This window comes from Oncorhynchus mykiss, chromosome 17 (genome assembly GCF_057628025.1).
Source record: "Oncorhynchus mykiss isolate SJ-2025 chromosome 17, ASM5762802v1, whole genome shotgun sequence".
NCBI classification, from domain to species: domain Eukaryota; kingdom Metazoa; phylum Chordata; class Actinopteri; order Salmoniformes; family Salmonidae; genus Oncorhynchus; species Oncorhynchus mykiss.
In genome coordinates, this window is record NC_143038.1 from 42,963,583 (window position 1) to 42,981,315 (window position 17,733).

A 17,733-nucleotide genomic window follows, 5' to 3' on the forward strand; every position below is an offset into this window, starting at 1 on the left:
TTTTGCCAAGGGAGGCCAAATGCTTGCTAGCTTCCCTTTCATTCAATGCTGCAGGCAGCAACATTGTCATACTCTTTTTGACCAGACAGCATCAGACAGATGGCCTACACATACAGAGGGGCGATGTTGTATGCTTTCTCCAGTGAGCCTCTTGTGAATTGAAGGAAAATTATGAAAACACAGAGACAAAAGATACTTTTTTATTTTAAATTTTTTTGGGATGCCTGGCCTTCGCATCCATATTTTGGGAAGCCTTCCCTTCGCATCCATATTTTGGGAAGCCTTCCCTTCGCATCCATTAATACACTCCACTGGTGTGTGTGTATGCTTATGTGTGTTTGTGTCCTCGGCAGGTACCCTGGAGCCCCACCTGTCTGCCCTGCTCTGGGTGGGCATGTTGGCATTGTTGGCCATCGTGGTGGCCATGCCCCAGCCCCTGGGGGTCCGAACCCTCATCATCGCCACCATCATCCGCCTCATCTTCTCCGTGGGCCTGCAGCCCACCCTGTTTCTGCTGGGAGCATTCAACGTATGTCTGCATGGGGAAATGTGTGTGAATGACTTTGTATCATAAGTCACACACTTCATCTTTTTTTCCGTGTGCTCCAATGTGAATGGCCTTGCTAGTCTTCAGTAGGCTCCCCCCACTCCACCATACCCCCAGCCCCAGGTACTCCCTTCACACCTCACTCAACAGCCCATACCCACCCTTTTGCCCACTACCCACATACCTTGTCCACATGCCCCCTCCATGCAGACCTCTCTCCAGTGCTCAGTCTGCCTGTGGTGTCACTCCCTGGCGTGGCTCGCTCACTGGCATGGCTTGAGTGTTTGGTCGGTCAGCTGGGAAATGCACCACTAGACACTGGAGGAGGCTGACACCCCACCTGCAGCCACCAAAAATTCCCTGGAACTGCCCCTTTCACACGGGCTGCTCCCTGTGTGTCCTCAAATGGGCTCTTCTGCCTTCCTGTCCTCCCTCTGTCTATCTCCCTTCGCTCCCTGTAGCTGGGAGACAGCTACCCCACACTCATCTACTGAACCCCAGTATTACTAAAAACCTACTATACTAAGAACAATCCAATGCTAATCCATGAAATGCCTGTCCTATATTATCATGTTGTGTCTTATGGTCATCATGGATCATCATGTAGTGCATGTCCAAGGAGAATATTGACGATTTATGTAGAGAGAGACCTAAAATATTCTATGCCTTGTTTTATAAGACATAATGAAGGCCTATACATGCTTACAACAAGTTATAAAGCATTATGGCTGGATACTTTACTTAAAGTGTTACTTCCCATTCCATTAATGGTGAGGTCTCACTTGTGAAGGAGGTCTTCTGACCTCAATGTGGGATTTAAATAAAATAATGATAATAAATATAAACCTATCGTGTCCCTGCAGGTGTGTAATAAGACCATCTTCCTGATGAGTTTTGTGGGGAACAGAGGGACGTTCACACGGGGCTACAAGGCCATGATCCTGGACGTTGAGTTCCTCTACCACCTCATGTACCTCATCATCTGTAGCCTGGGGGTCTTCGTCCATGTCTTCTTCTACAGCCTACTGGTGAGCACATCTATACATTTACATATATATTCTGTATATTAATATACAGTGCCTTGCGAAAGTATTCGGCCCCCTTGAACTTTGCGACCTTTTGCCACATTTCAGGCTTCAAACATAAAGATATAAAACTGTATTTTTTTGTGAAGAATCAACAACAAGTGGGACACAATCATGAAGTGGAACGAAATTTATTGGATATTTCAAACTTTTTTAACTAATCAAAAACTGAAAAATTGGGCGTGCAAAAATATTCAGCCCCTTTACTTTCAGTGCAGCAAACTCTCCAGAAGTTCAGTGAGGATCTCTGAATGATCCAATGTTGACCTAAATGACTAATGATGATAAATACAATCCACCTGTGTGTAATCAAGTCTCCATATAAATGCACCTGCACTGTGATAGTCTCAGAGGTCCGTTAAAAGCGCAGAGAGCATCATGAAGAACAAGGAACACACCAGGCAGGTCCGAGATACTGTTGTGAAGAAGTTTAAAGACGGATTTGGATACAAAAAGATTTCCCAAGCTTTAAACATCCCAAGGAGCACTGTGCAAGCGATAATATTGAAATGGAAGGAGTATCAGACCACTGCAAATCTACCAAGATCTGGCCGTCCCTCTAAACTTTCAGCTCATACAAGAAGAAGACTGATCAGAGATGCAGCCAAGAGGGCTGCAGCCATGATCACTCTGGATGAACTGTAGAGATCTACAGCTGAGGTGGGAGACTCTGTCCATGGGACAACAATCAGTCGTATATTGCACAAATCTGGCCTTTATGGAAGAGTGGCAAGAAGAAAGCCATTTCTTAAAGATATCCATAAAAAGTGTCGTTTAAAGTTTGCCACAAGCCACCTGGGAGACACACCAAACATGTGGAAGAAGGTGCTCTGGTCAGATGAAACCAAAATGTAACTTTTTGGCAACAATGCAAAACGTTATGTTTGGCGTAAAAGCAACACAGCTCATCACCCTGAACACACCATCCCCACTGTCAAACATGGTGGTGGCAGCATCATGGTTTGGGCCTGCTTTTCTTCAGCAGGGACAGGGAAGATGATTAAAATTGATGGGAAGATGGATGGAGCCAAATACAGGACCGTTCTGGAAGAAAACCTGATGGAGTCTGCAAAAGACCTGAGACTGGGACGGAGATTTGTCTTCCAACAAGACAATGATCCAAAACATAAAGCAACATCTACAATGGAATGGTTCAAAAATAAACATATCCAGGTGTTAGAATGGCCAAGTCAAAGTCCAGACCTGAATCCAATCGAGAATCTGTGGAAAGAACTGAAAACTGCTGTTCACAAATGCTCTCCATCCAACCTCACTGAGCTCGAGCTGATGTGCAAAACTGATAGAGACATACCCCAAGCGACTTACAGCTGTAATCGCAGCAAAAGGTGGCGCTACAAAGTATTAACTTAAGGGGGCTGAATAATTTTGCACGCCCAATTTTTCAGTTTATGATTTGTTAAAAAAGTTAGAAATATCCAATAAATGTCGTTCCACTTCATCATTGTGTCCCACTTGTTGATTCTTCACAAAAAAATACAGTTTTATATCTTTATGTTTGAAGCCTGAAATGTGGCAAAAGGTCGCAAAGTTCAAGGGGGCTGAATACTTTCGCAAGGCACTGTATATGGCTGATTGTGAGCACACAGTTACACTTAATAGGAAGCTGTCCAGGGACATTAGCGTATGTTCTGGTGTGTGCATGCAGGCGCAAACACACACACACACACACACACACACACACACACACACACACACACAGGGTATTTAAGGACAGTGGCTTTTAATGAACAGGAACTGGCTTAGGATATGTTGTTGGGGAGTTGAGTGGTGCTTGCTGGTGTTTTATGTGTCAGGCGTACTGCATGTGCCAGTCTGGATGTTTTCCATTCAGTAACTAACTCTGAGGCCCAGGGGCTTTTTATTTTTTTATTTAACTTTTATTTAACTAGGCAAGACAGTTAAGAACAAATTCTTATTTACTATGACGGCCTACCCCGGCCAAACCCGGATGACGCTGGGCCAATTGTGCGCCCCCCTATGGGACTCCAGATCACAGCCGGTTGTGATAAAGCCCGGGAACGAACTCGGGTCTGTAGCGATGCCTCAGACCGCTGCGCCACTCAGGATGCAGAAAATGTCCATGTGAATGATAAGATATACTGCTGAAAAGTTATGTAAGTCCTGTCATAGAGAAAATGGCTCAGGAAAAAAGAACGGCTATGAAAGAAGACGCGTAAAAAGAGGAAATTATTTCTCCACATGATTCTGTTTTTGGACAAATGTATCAATCCCTCTTACACTTTATCTTTCTAAACCAGAATATATTTATCTCAATACATTTATCGACGTCACAAAAAAGTATAATTCCAAACAGATATCGAACAAATAATAATTCCTAAATGCTTCCATGCTGTTTCCATATTAGGTCTAACTATAACTCTGTGTTAACTCGGTATTGTGTCTCTCGTGCAGCTCTTTGACCTGGTGTACAGGGAGGAGACTCTACTGAACGTGATAAAGAGTGTGACCCGTAACGGTCGCTCCATCGTATTGACAGCAGTGCTGGCCCTCATCCTGGTCTACCTGTTCTCCATCGTGGGGTACATCTTCTTCAAGGATGACTTCATCCTGGAGGTGGATCGCATCCCCAACACCACCCTGGGTGAGGACAAGGAGGAGACCATAGAAATATAATTACTATTTGTTTTACTGCTATGGGGACACACAATATGGCAGCCAGTCCACCCATTGTGGCATGGGGATGGGGATGCCCGTTCCATTCCTTCCAATTCTATAGAGTAGACCAGGAATGTGTATTAGCCTGGTCCTAGATCTGTTTGGGCCGTCTTGCCAACTCCTCAACTCCAAAGGAGTTGGCAAAACAGCGATAACAGATCTGGGACCGGGCTAGACGTTTATGGTCTGTTGATAGGAGTTGCACATAGTTACACAACAACCAAATTTCCCTCACACCCTGGAAAGCCATAACAGTACAGGGACAAGGAAAACAATATAATAGTGTTATCTGGAGGTGTTGTTCATCTAGTTGCCATTAACACATGTTGATACCTAACCTGATGTCTTTTATAGAGAACGGAGCCAGTTTGGCCAATGAGATGGTGTCTGCTGGGATGTGTCGGTCTGAGAATGGAGAGAACAACTGCACCACAGAGCTCCAAGTGGAAGGTACAACACAGTAAAACTATATACAATAATAATAACCTATGACTTATAGTGTAAGGTGAAAGGTCAATTAGATGTTGTGTGTGTGTGTGTATTAACCCTCTTCCCTGCCACTCTCCCTCAGACTTTGTGGAGGACAGGGAGGATGGCAAGGAGCGTACGTGTGACTCTCTGCTCATGTGTATCGTCACTGTGCTGAGCCATGGCCTGAGGAGTGGAGGGGGGGTTGGAGATGTCCTGAGAAAGCCCTCCAAAGAGGTAAACAACCGGGGGTATTCAGAACCGAGATATACAGTACCAGTCAAAAGTTTGGACACACCTACTCCTTCAAAGGTTTTTCTTTATTTTTATTAAGAAGGAAATAAAATATTTTAAGAAGGAACACCTGTTAATTGTGACTAACGCATGAAGCTGGTTGAGAGAATACCAAGAGTGTGCAAAACTGTCATCAAGGCAAAGGCTGGCTACTTTGAAGAATGTAAAATCTCAAATATATTTTGATTTGTTTCACACTTGTTTTGGTTACTACATGATTCCATGTGCTATTTCATAGTGTTGATGTATTCACTATTATTCTACAATGTAGAAAATAGTCAAAATAAAGAAAAACCCTTGAATGAGAAGGTGTGTCCAAACTTTTGACTGGTGCTGTACGTGCACGTACATGGAACTTAATGACCTTTTCACACACTTTCCTCTGTGCGCATTCAGACCTTGAATTTAAGCATGGGGAAATGCATATGTCAGCAACCTATGCGTTTGGGGTGGAGATCACAGAAATATAGGTGTGTCTACAGAAATGCGTATTCTGACCTTGATTTAATTTCTTCATAAATACATCATGTTTTTGCACGAGGAAACCATGAATAAGGTCTAGCAAACCTGTCGGTTCCAAGTGGAAAAACATCTACTTAATTTTTCCCGATACAAATAACACCATTCTTCATGCATTGTTAAGTTATTGATTGATAAGAGCTAGGTAAATGGATCATTTGTTTGCAGAAGGGGATTGTAAATGAACATAGAAATTGTTTCAGATGATTTTTCCTTATGTACACTCGAGATGAACGGGAAACCAGTCACATGGCAGCAAACTGAAAAACATAGCAACATGACACATATTTCCGCCGTAAACAGTTTGAACATGACACATGCTGCAATACTTGGCCATTGTCATCACACAGTTCCATTGTCGGTGCAAGCAATAGGGCTATGCTGTTGTACTGTCCTCCCTATTATAATTCTATGTACACCAGTCTTTCAACATTAGAATAGGTTGAAGAACTCAATGTTACAATTTTCGTGCGTAAAGGCTCTCAACCTGATTTTTTTCATAAAGTAGCTTAGGGTTCTTAAACTTCCCCAAACATACATATTATGAAATATCAGAATGCTATTTAATCTAAGCATGGCTTCTGAAACAGAGAGGAATATGCTTATGTTTTGATGGCTCTCACTGATCTCCATTCTGAACGCATTCTCCATAGGCTACATTCTAATATTGCGCCAATCAAATGAAAGGTACACAGTAAACCTGATGAAATTGGTAGGCCACCCAGTGGGTGTGTTTTCTGGGATTGAAGAGTAGGATAGCTAAATAAGAGGGAGGACCTGATCCTAGACCAGCACTCCTACTTTGAGATGCTTTGTGAATACTTTGAGATGCTTTGTGAATGTCCAGACCCAGTCAGACTATAGAGCTCAGCATCTTCTGTAGGGTTAAACCTATGTCTATAGCAAAATTCGGTATGTTCTGTATTGAAGCTGGTGAGTCATGTCATTATCGTCATTACCAACACAATGTATTTTCTGAAGCAAGTTAGATAAGAACCATTAAAGTGCTGCTGGTATATAGACTGGAGTGGCTGCATAACCAGATTCTCTGGATGCCTCTTCTTGTAGCTAAACAACTGTACTTTCTGCGCATGTGTTACTACAGTAAATGCATGTTGTACAAACTTCTTGTGTGCTGCAACTATAAACGACATGATCGACATGTTGTACTAACTTCTTGTGTGCTGCAACTATAAACGACATGATCCACATGTTGTACTAACTTCTTGTGTGCTGCAACTATAAACGACATGATCCACATGTTGTACTAACTTCTTGTGTGCTGCAACTATAAACGACATGATCCACATGTTGTACTAACTTCTTGTGTGCTGCAACTATAAACGACATGATCCACATGTTGTACTAACTTCTTTGTCAGTATCTAACTACAACATAGGTTACATCAATTGATGGGAAGTTACAGACCATATAAAACCAAGATCATGTCTTAAAATACATTCAACATAGGCTACCGGTAGACTGATTTATGCATTATGTAACACGTGCAGAATTTGATACGGTTGTTTAGCTCTGGGGAAGAGGCGTTCTGAGTGGTGAAAGGGGGCAGTTTGATACGGTGGGATGGAGGTAGGCTCTGGGGGAGTGCCATCAGCAGTCATTTGCGGTGGTCATGGGCCTAACCTCACACCCACATTGAGGTTTTGCAATAATTTCCTCAGAACCCCCTGCTTGGCTTTCTTCCCTGTGTGGGAATCAGTAGGGTCTGGAAATAGCTTTTCTCTGAACTCTTGTCAGACCAGGGCTGATGACATAGAGCATCGTGGAGAAATGTCTGCTCCTGTCATAAACCGGTACACAATCACTGGGTGCCTCCCAAGAAGGTCATTTGACCTGTAGCCTACATTTGAAATGAATGTCAGTTTGTTTTTGTTTCTTTAAAAAAAAGCTTAATCCAGAAACTCTGAAATCTAAAGCTTTTCTAAAGTTTTCCAGAGGTTTTATGGTGCAGAACATTTTAATCTTTGCCTCTGGAGCTATAACATGCTCGTTACGGTCCAAAAGAGGTGCTGGAAGAGAGAAGAGCCTGTGTTAGGTTACCGACATTATAGCCTGTTTGCGTAACTGTTTCTTGTTGTCGTAACAGTGTGGCATCTGGCCGCTTGCACTTGTGTTCTAATGTTTCACATCAACACACATGGCAGATTAGGCTATACCCCTGTTCATAACCAATGCTCCCGTTCTGCCTTTATGTAAAAGCCTGGGCCATGTTCATTATAGGCACCAAATGGAAGAAACAGACTGAAACAAAGTGGGACTACCTGGACCTGTCTAATAACAGATTTTCACTTTCCTTTGCAAAATGTCTTTAAACATTTTCAGTTGTTTACTCAAATGAACACAACCCGGGCCATCACTACCCGGGCCACCTTCATAGGTGGTTTGACATTAGATACAAATCTGATTCCTGGCGATGTGACTTGTGTCTGAACAGTCACATCTGATTTATTTGCCCTCAAGTGGTTTTAGACTGTTGTTTGGCATTATGTTGTTGCTAGCTAGTTACTATGTTGCCAGTTTGACAAGAACATGTGGTAGCTAATTAACTTGTTAATTGTTTACAAAGAAATTAGTGAATGTGCTAGAAAGCTGAACAGCTACCTAGTTAGCTAACTTAGTTGACTGCCTTGGCTAGCCAAAAAGGATTTGATTTGAAAGTTGGATCACCTTATCCTTTGAGGCTTACACTAGGATTTTGAACATTCAAAGCAACTGAGAAACATCCATGGCAGGCATTGTTGTCACCTTAGCTTGCAACATAATTTCTGAGTGATTGGTGGTGGTGCTCAGGCTTCCTATCAGCCTACACCACTGTGCACACACCTGTCGTTACTATGACAACTGGTGTAGCCATGTCAGCAAATGAATGCTGTCTGAACACGCACACATCTGGTTTGGTCACTTGTCTCTTGCTGTTTGGAAAGTCAGTATTCCAAAATGGATTTGAAAAACAAAACTGATTTGACCATTAAGTCCTGCACTGTGAACAAGGCTTATGGGTCACTCTTTCTGAACTAGGTCACTTCATCATATGTCAGCCCAGTATGATACATGCCAGGGTCAGGCCCCACTTTCACTGTCTAACATTTTGGCTTTACTCTGACCTTATTGTGCCATGTGTTATATGTGTCATTTCTTTGTGTTATATTGTGTTAAGTCTTATATGTGGTTAATCCACAGGTGGGCAATGCCATCCTGAAGGGTCACAGTATGTCCAGTCCACACCTAAATCATCTAATACTGGTTTACATTGATTTAAATTGACCTTTATTATTTTATTGTATTCGAGCAGTTAAATCGTTTTTTATAGGTTGAGCAGTTAGTGGGCTGGACCAAAAACCTGTTGCTCATCCCTGGTTTAGTCTGTACACAACCACACTGTGTCACTTTCTACAGTTAGGGCTGTTGCGGTGACCAGTCATGAAGGCAGTCAAATTCCACGTGACCGTTTAGTCACGGTAATTAGTCTTCTCCAAGCTTTGATGTTGCTGATGGTCATTAGTAGCCTACCAAACTTGTTAACTGCCTGGTACTCAGTACTCTATTGTCCCTCTAATCAAACACTTCATGAGTGCCCACGAGCTCATGTTGCGCAGCATTTCTATAGGCTATGCAATTGCACGAGAAAACAGAGTGATGGCCTCTACTAAAAAGAGGATCCCATCAGCTTTCTATAGACTAGGCCTATTATATTTATTTCTCAGCTGTCTTAATATTAAGCACATTGCTTTTCTTTACAACAGGTGTGTAGCCTACCTGGCTGGCATGAAAATAAACCAGGGGGAAAAGCGTCCTCCATTCTCTATTTAAGTGCATAGATGACATGTATTTTTCCGCTGCCCTCGTTTCAATACAGGTGCATGATAATGGTCCATTCTAAATCAAAACAAATGTAGTATATGTAAAGACAAGATTACATCAATAATAGTCTGATAGGTGACAATATTAGCCTATTAATTGTTGATGATATATTATCACTTGCCAGCATAAGAAACTATTCCTTTTTTTGTGACTTTTTCTAATCATAGTCGCACAAATCATGTAGCCTAGCCCAAACGCCTATATGTTTTGATAAGGTTTGGCCAAATAACTTAAAATTGAGCACATTAATCCGCTTTACAAGGGGTCTAGAGCCTAACTAGGATACGTAAGTAGCGAGTGAGTTTCAAGTTTGGGGAAGATAATTTTCACCATAAAAATGCACCTTGTATAATTAAAGCATTACATGCATAATTGCATTTGCGGTCCCTTTTGATCATGGCATTTTCCGCCAATGGAACATTTGCGCTTATAGCCTACTACCATGTGCGCATTATTACGCTTATAATGTGAAGAAATAGACTAATAGTTTATGAACATTTTAAGCTAAATTTTCTGATCTGTTGCGTCAGCCACATTGCGTAAAGTTTTTGTTGATGCTAGTGGTTGTATTCATTTGGGATCTCTCTCATCCCACAACTGTCTCAGACTATGTTTGGAATATTTATTTCTCACACAGAATAGAATAGGTCAACCTTTGTTCTATGGGGGATAGTAGATTGACATAGGCTAGTGCTTTTGCTGTTCGTTAGGCCTACTCATCAAAGTAAATGTGGACAGTTCTTCCAATGTCGTCAATATGCACCTCGGAATTTGCGTCCCCGATGTCTGTCTTCACTTGTAGCCTTTGAGAAAGACCCGATTGAGAGCCATGTGAGTGAGAGGTGATTCGGAGCGCACAGCACTCAGCGAGAAGGGCACATCGACCACAGGCCGCAAACGGCATGGATTTTTTAAGGTGCATTACGGCCACACAAAGGGGATGCTGCTGGTTTTTGAGGCATTATCAAGTACTTCTCAAATTGTAAATGAGAGACTGATGAAGTGTCTACAGCCTGCGCTTAAAAACAAAGCAGCGCTCATGACTTTCAAGCAACTTTTTTCAAATCGTCATTAGTCGCATCATGCAGCCTTACAATGTATTAAAAAATCTAAACATATAGCCCAACATATGTAGAACAACTAAAGTTACATTAATAACTCTAAATTAGGCATATCAACACAGAAAAGCCATATGTGCGCACTCCCTCAAATCGTTTGGAGAAAATATCCTTTCTATTTTATTCAATTGTGTTCTTCATACTATAAAATGATGCCATGGAATTATAACAAAATGTTGTGTGCTAAATGAACTAGTGTAGTCCACAGTCATTTGGCAAAGCCAGATCAGGACCTAACATAAGGACAACTCAGAGTATGCTATTCTGTTCTTCTGAAATAAACTACATTTTCTTTATCATGTGTCTTTAGACCTGTCTAAAATAAATAATAGATTTATTGTGCAGGTGTGGGCTATATTACATGGATTTATTAGACTTTAATTAAATGTAGATGTTCCAAGGGTCTGCATCAGTGTCTTTGTAGGTTAGGTGTGGAAGTCAGGAGATGCTAAATGTGTTTGTTAATTAACGGTCAATAACCGTGAGACCGACCAGTTATTTGCTTGACAATCACCGGCTGATGACATTTCATTACCTCCACAGCCCTTGTACAGTACAAGTCGTGACCTGGAGTTTATAATGCTTCCTAACATGTATTATAAGTTATAACCTCTCCTCTCCCTCCAATCCCCCCCCCCCCCCTCTCTTTCTAGGAGCCTCTCTTTGCGGCCAGGGTGATTTACGACCTGCTCTTCTTCTTCATGGTCATCATCATTGTCCTCAACCTAATCTTTGGAGTCATCATCGATACCTTTGCAGACCTGAGGAGTGAGAAACAGAAGAAGGAAGAGGTCTTGAAGACCACCTGCTTCATCTGTGGTGAGGAGACATAGCTGCACTGTCTAGCCTGAGAAGAACAGAACTACTAGTCATTTGCCTGGGGTAGACATTTAGTCTGAATAGTTTTGTTCTGAGTTTGTTAGTAGAAAATTGGCAGATTCGTGCAGAATTTAGTTATACTTTACAAGATAATCTTAATGGTTACTTTTTTCTATTTCTAAATAAACTACATGGTGTCACGGTGGTTGAGCATAACCAGAGTATGTAGGTAGTACAGACACACACACACACCCTCATGAGTAAGCACAAGTTCTGCAGACACGTCCTTAGCTTGACCTTCCTGTATGAATGTTAGTTTACTGCTTGCATCACCTCTTTCCTCCCTCTTTCTCTAGAAGACTGAGTCATGGAGGATTCCTGCCTGCCCATCACACATTTATTCTCTCTTAGGCAGTCAAGTAGTGGGGTCCAGTGGGCAGCAGATATAATTAGTCCAGGGACAGTTCTCACACAGTATGACCTTGGATCAGTTTTCGTCTGTTTCTGAGCTGTATGTATGTGGAGCTGGTCTATGACTCACACGCGTTAGATGAGGCCTGACCAGAGGGGTTCACCATCGCCATGGTTTCCTGGGGGGAACGGAGACAAAGAAGAGACTGGAGAGAGATTAGAAAGATGGTATCCCATCACAGTGTGCGAGGAGGTTGCTCAAGCCATTGACCTGGTCCTCCTCTCAGCCGCTGAAGTAACAGTCAGACATGCCCTTTGTTCCTCTTCCAGTATACAGTATGTCCATGAATAGAATCCCTATTCATGACTTCAATGACAATACACCTACTGTAGTAGCAGGAACTAAACAGGTGTCGGAGGATTTTGGCCTAGTTAGATCAAATCTAAAATGACAACACTTTCCCACGCATTCCCTAAATTCACATGATCATTTTCATATTTTGGAGATTCTGGGAATATGGCCAGTCTGTCCAGGAAGACTAATGTTGTTTAGTCATCAGACTGAGAGAGGGTTCTTTGTTCACAGGAAAGGTCAAAATGCTTCTGCCAGATGCTTGTTAAACACAACACTATATCACAGGATTGAAAGTGCTCCTCTGCTTTCAGGAAGTCACATTTTCCTTTTCTTGGAAGGACGACAATGGCTTACCCTCTCTGAATTGATTTACGATCTTTATCGTAACCCGAACCCTATAGAATAACTATCTTCAAAGTAATAACTCGGGACGTCGGGTTTGAAATGAAAGATTATTTTAGTAATACTACTTGTTAACGTTAACATTTAACAACTTTTAGATTCTACAAAACAAAAGAAAGTTGCTAGCGAAATTCAGGATAATCACTTGTACATAACTGGCTCATTCTCTTTCTACTTCCTGTCACAAGGCATTCTGGAGCTTGCAGTCAAAGCGTAATCCAATACTAACCCATACAACAAAATATGTATATAGTTCTCTCAATCGCCAACACACGAATTCTAATACAATTACATATGTAAATAACTAAAGAAAATATCTGTAGATACAGCTCAATGAATTTACTGATTAACATTAACTCTGTAACCCATTAAAGTTACAACAAACCCCTAGTTTATCCTAGAAGCCTTATTAATAATACCCCTAGCATTCACCAGGTCCTCTGTCATAACGACCTAATTGACAGCATTCCTAAGTGTGTGTGTATGTGCGCGCATGTTTTGTTTCCTCACAGGTCTGGAGAGAGACAAGTTTGACAACAAGACGGTGACATTTGAGGAGCACATCAAGGAGGAGCACAACATGTGGCACTACCTGTTCTTCATAGTGCTGGTCAAGGTGAAGGACTCCACAGAGTACACCGGCCCCGAGAGCTACGTCGCAGAGATGATCAAGGTGACAGACACACAAACACACACCAGGCCTTTGCTGGCTCTGGACTCAAACCACAATGTCTAACAGGTCATTTGATACAGCATATAACCAGGCTGCCCCACTTACATGAGTGCATAGGGTACACTACAACATGCATCCTGTCCTGGGGGTAGACTGAAGTTTGCATGGTTAGGGTATACTGTATTATAGTTGTGATATATAGAGTTGTTGTTTGTTCAGGTAAATCCCTTGACTAGCTGCTGACCTTGGCCGCCTGCATATTTATTATCTTGACTCTCCTTTCAGCACCTAAATGCCTCCTCTGTTGACCTTGTGTGTACGTAGTTGTGTGTGTACTGAGTCCGAGAGAAGAACGTGACACATACACACACGCCTCAACGTAGCTATTTGCCCTTCCGCCCTCAACTGACAGAGATGGCACGTACACACTGAATGACACAAACACACTAGATGATAGACACACATTTACATTTTAGTCACTTAGCAGACGCTCTTATCCAGAGCGACTTACAGGAGTTATTTAGTGTTAAGTGCCTTGCTCACTGGCACATTGGCAGATTTTTCACCTAGTCGACTCAGGGATTCAAACCAGCAACCTTTCGGTTACTAGCCCAACACTCTTAACCGCTAGGCTACCTGCCACCCTCTCACACACATTGTGATCTCACAGGATGAGACGAACAGAAATGAAGAGGGACAAGACTTAACATGAACTGTTGTCAAACCCCCAAAAAGATTAAGCTGTGACAACATAAACACTTGAAAGGGAATGGGGTAAATGATTGTATTCCTTTATGATAGACCTGAGATGCCAGTAGTCCGCTCTTAGAGAGTCACAGGTTTTACTGTTCGGTGTGCATTATTTTTGGTCGTCATACCGTACGGTTCAGTTTGGTGTCCTATTCAAATCAAAGTGTAGAACACAAATACAGTTCCATGGAGGATTCTGTTGCTAACCCTCAGCCTTTCTCTTATGTTTCAATGCCTTCAACGCATTTTTATGATTCAGAGGCGTTGGGTTAAACATGGAAGACCCATGTCATTTGAATGCATTCAGTTGTGCAACTAAGAGCAAATTCTTATTTACAGGAGCACAACCTGGACTGGTTCCCGCGGATGCGTGCAATGTCGCTGGTGAGCAGTGATGCGGAGGGCGAGCAGAACGAGATCAGGAACCTGCAGGAGAAGCTGGAGTCGGCCATGAGGCTGGTGTGTAACCTGTCTGGACAGCTCACGGAACTCAAGGAGCAGGTGAGTCTCATCTGCACAGCTAATTGGCTTGGCATTCATGTAGATCTGAGATGACTGGATAGGTTACTATTGCTTATTAAACCTTATTAAAACGTATTAAGCCTGTGGATAGGGGCCATTTGAATTGACTAGAAGACATGTTTGAATCTCACTGCTCCAGGCTGTTGAGTGGTTGTGGAGAAAGGTTTGTGGAGTTGGGGTTGGCTGTGATGGGTGGGGTGGGTTCCCAGAGTTCATAACCCTTGTCACACCACCTACCCCCAACCCCATTGGCAGATGACAGAGCAGAGGAAACAGAAGCAGAGGATTGGGCTCCTGGGCCACCCCCCTCACATGAACGTTAACCCCCAGCAGCCAGCCTGAGGAGGACCGTTGTGGAAACAACCACCACCCACCACCTCCCAGGAACCTAACCCTAACCCAGGACCACTCACACAAAGGAGAGGCCGACCTTAGTGTCTTTTTTCTTCTTTTTCTGACAATCTACGAAGGGTACAGGAGTATGCCAAAGTTTATATGTACAGTAGTAGTGTCCCTGACACTACTATGGGCTTTATGTGTATGAAGGGATTTATGTGTGAATGTGTGCAGAATGCCTTAAAGCGCCAATCTGCAGTTTAAACAATATCAAAGCTGCTACCCCGACTCTGTTTTGGTAAAAAGCTGAGGGATACATGTGGTAAAGAGGTCAATCAAGCTTGACCAAAACAATAGAAATGCCACTGAAACGCGTGGAGGAAAGATCCCAAATCCCCTCATTGCCTCAATCAAAATTAGTCTACATTTAAGCTATTGTTTATATGTGTATTTCACACTATATTTAGGTACAAATCGGAGTATAATGCTTGTATGGCTGTCAACTAATATATCCAAGTGGCACTTTAGTAAGCACATTGTGGGCCTGTTACAATACATAAATCATGACGGATTTGACAAATATCCACTTTGCTAGATCAGATTGATTGATTGGATTTGCGCCAATCCAGCATCCTCCTTCTATCCCCCACCATCTGCATTCCATTGACCTCTTTACTGCAGCTATGGGCCTGGAGAAATGTAACCTCTCTTAAATTCATAGACAGAAATATGGATTCAAGGACTGACCATCCATGATATCAAATGTATAGTTTTAACCATGTTTTGAGGCTATACAGTGTTTGTTTACATTTACATTGTTTACAAACATTGGAGTAAAAACAAACTGATATTTTGGGTTCTGATGGGGTACGAACTAAGCTCATGAGGTATATTTATAAGTCATATTCTTCAAAAATCAATGGGTTTATATCATTAATATAGGAGTCCAAAAATGGATGTAGCAACTGCAGATTTCCCCTTTAATCAACACTAAGTTATGAAGTTAGTACACATTAGGAGATGGGGTGTATGCATGTAATGTACTGAGTATGTACTGTGCATAGTGCACATGAGTTTGAGTGGGTGGATGGGGAATATATGGGGTGTGCCAGAGTGCCCTTGAACTTAAGAAGAAGGAACCAGTTATGTAAGTTTAGGTCGTAAAAAGTACTAAAGTGAATATGCCTTAGGTTGTCATACTAACCTTTAATGCCTTGTCCATCTTCCTCACCACTTGGAATGGGTGACAACGGTTCTGCTCTCCCATGGCCTTGATGTATTTGGTGAATTTGAAGTCTCAGACAATTGCACAATAGGACTCATGAGAGCACTGGGACACTTGTGTTGAAGGATGCTTTCCTGTTGTTTTGTGTTTGAAACCTGGTGGGCAAACAATAATTATTATCTTATTTTTGTACGAGGTGCAATATGAATACTTTACAATATGCAACCACACATTTGTTTTATGTGTACATAATGTCTGAGGGAGATGGAATTATTATAATTTTTATATATATAATAATGGTGGAATAGAGTTGTGATCACCTTTATGATTTTTTTTTTCTCAATATATTTAGACCAATGTTGTCCCACAAATGAGACAATTATATATGTTTGTCAAAAGACAACTCAACCCAAAATCCATTTGCACAGCATGGGTATTTTGCTAAAGCCAGGAGTGTTGGCTTTCAAACACTTTTATATGAGTGTGTGCATATATACTATATATGTTTAAATGTTCTTATATTCGGACTTGAAGGTATCTGAACATTCCAGGAAGCTTTAAGAATGAGGCGTCTGTTTGAGGTTATGTATTTGTGATGTCTTGTCCTCAGGCTCCTGAAGTGTATTTGCCTGTTTGTACTGTGTGTATGTCCCCTGTAGATGGTTCTTGTGAGCACTGGTATGTACTTGAGCACTATGAGGGGGGTGTACACCCATGTAGCAGTTGATGAGGAAAGCCAAGAAAGAGTCATACTGAAGACGTCACCACATGTAAAAGTGTTGGTATTGCTTACGTCATACATTGGGAGCACACTAAACAACCTAGTGAGAATGTTTTTTTCTCCTTGTTGGCACTGAATGACATTCTGACAGTCTTATATTTTCATCAATTTCTACTATCAATTCAGTGCTGATTTTTGTTATTATCGCTAGTTTCTTAAGTCTACTTGTCACTTTGTTTTGTGAAGGGCCTTCCGTGAAGAGAGGTGTCCTGGTTTGATTGCAGTGTTCATGTAAAGAAAACAGAGTACTAATATAAAAGATTTTGAGTGCTGTTTGACCAAAGTCTCATTTAAGCCTTTAATACTACTATATAAAACAAGCTGTCTAAAATGTACATTACATTCTTTAAAAGTCTATTTAATAAAGATGTGTGAAAAAAATCACCCTCTGTCTATCTGTATGGAATATAACAACACAGAGAGAAGAATTGTGACATGTATTACACAGAATCTGTATCAGAATCTAATGATTGATGTCCCCCAAGGATCAATAGTTGGCCCATTACTCTTTTTACTTTATAGGTTAGGAGTTTTTCCTGAACACTTCACCTGACCAGGGAAAACTCTGAGCCCTATAGCCTATAACTAGGTCCCAGAGTTTGTCTTCGTCAGGTCACATGGATGGAAAAAGCCCTCTAACGTAAGCATTTAAGAGAACATACTATATACTCTGAGATTTGTTATTCTAAGTTCTTTAGCTTTTCATAGATAGAGGCATCATGATGAAGCTTGTATAGGAGGTGATTTCTCCCCACTAATTAGAAGTGAATGAGGCATTAACGACGGACACGGGCTAGGTTGCTGTGTGCTGTTAAATGTGTATCATGCGATGCACATAACTGGTTATCC

At 41.8% G+C, this 17,733-nt stretch overlaps 1 protein-coding gene across 4 annotated transcripts in view; it reads left to right on the plus strand.

Annotated features, from left to right (window-relative positions):
• LOC110494246 (inositol 1,4,5-trisphosphate-gated calcium channel ITPR1) overlaps positions 1–17,215 on the plus strand; it is a 155,750-nt gene extending 138,535 nt beyond the window's left edge. For all 4 annotated transcript variants that reach the window (XM_036950331.2, XM_090205662.1, XM_036950332.2 and 1 more), the window contains 9 exons: positions 354–529; positions 1,411–1,575; positions 4,066–4,255; positions 4,684–4,779; positions 4,901–5,034; positions 11,264–11,429; positions 13,110–13,270; positions 14,360–14,521; positions 14,798–17,215. In XM_036950331.2, the coding sequence (XP_036806226.2) occupies positions 354–529; positions 1,411–1,575; positions 4,066–4,255; positions 4,684–4,779; positions 4,901–5,034; positions 11,264–11,429; positions 13,110–13,270; positions 14,360–14,521; positions 14,798–14,884 (1,337 nt within the window). In that variant the 3' untranslated portion in view covers positions 14,885–17,215. The remainder of the gene's footprint in view (positions 1–353; positions 530–1,410; positions 1,576–4,065; positions 4,256–4,683; positions 4,780–4,900; positions 5,035–11,263; positions 11,430–13,109; positions 13,271–14,359; positions 14,522–14,797) is intronic.
• The last annotated feature ends 518 nt before the right edge of the window (positions 17,216–17,733 follow it).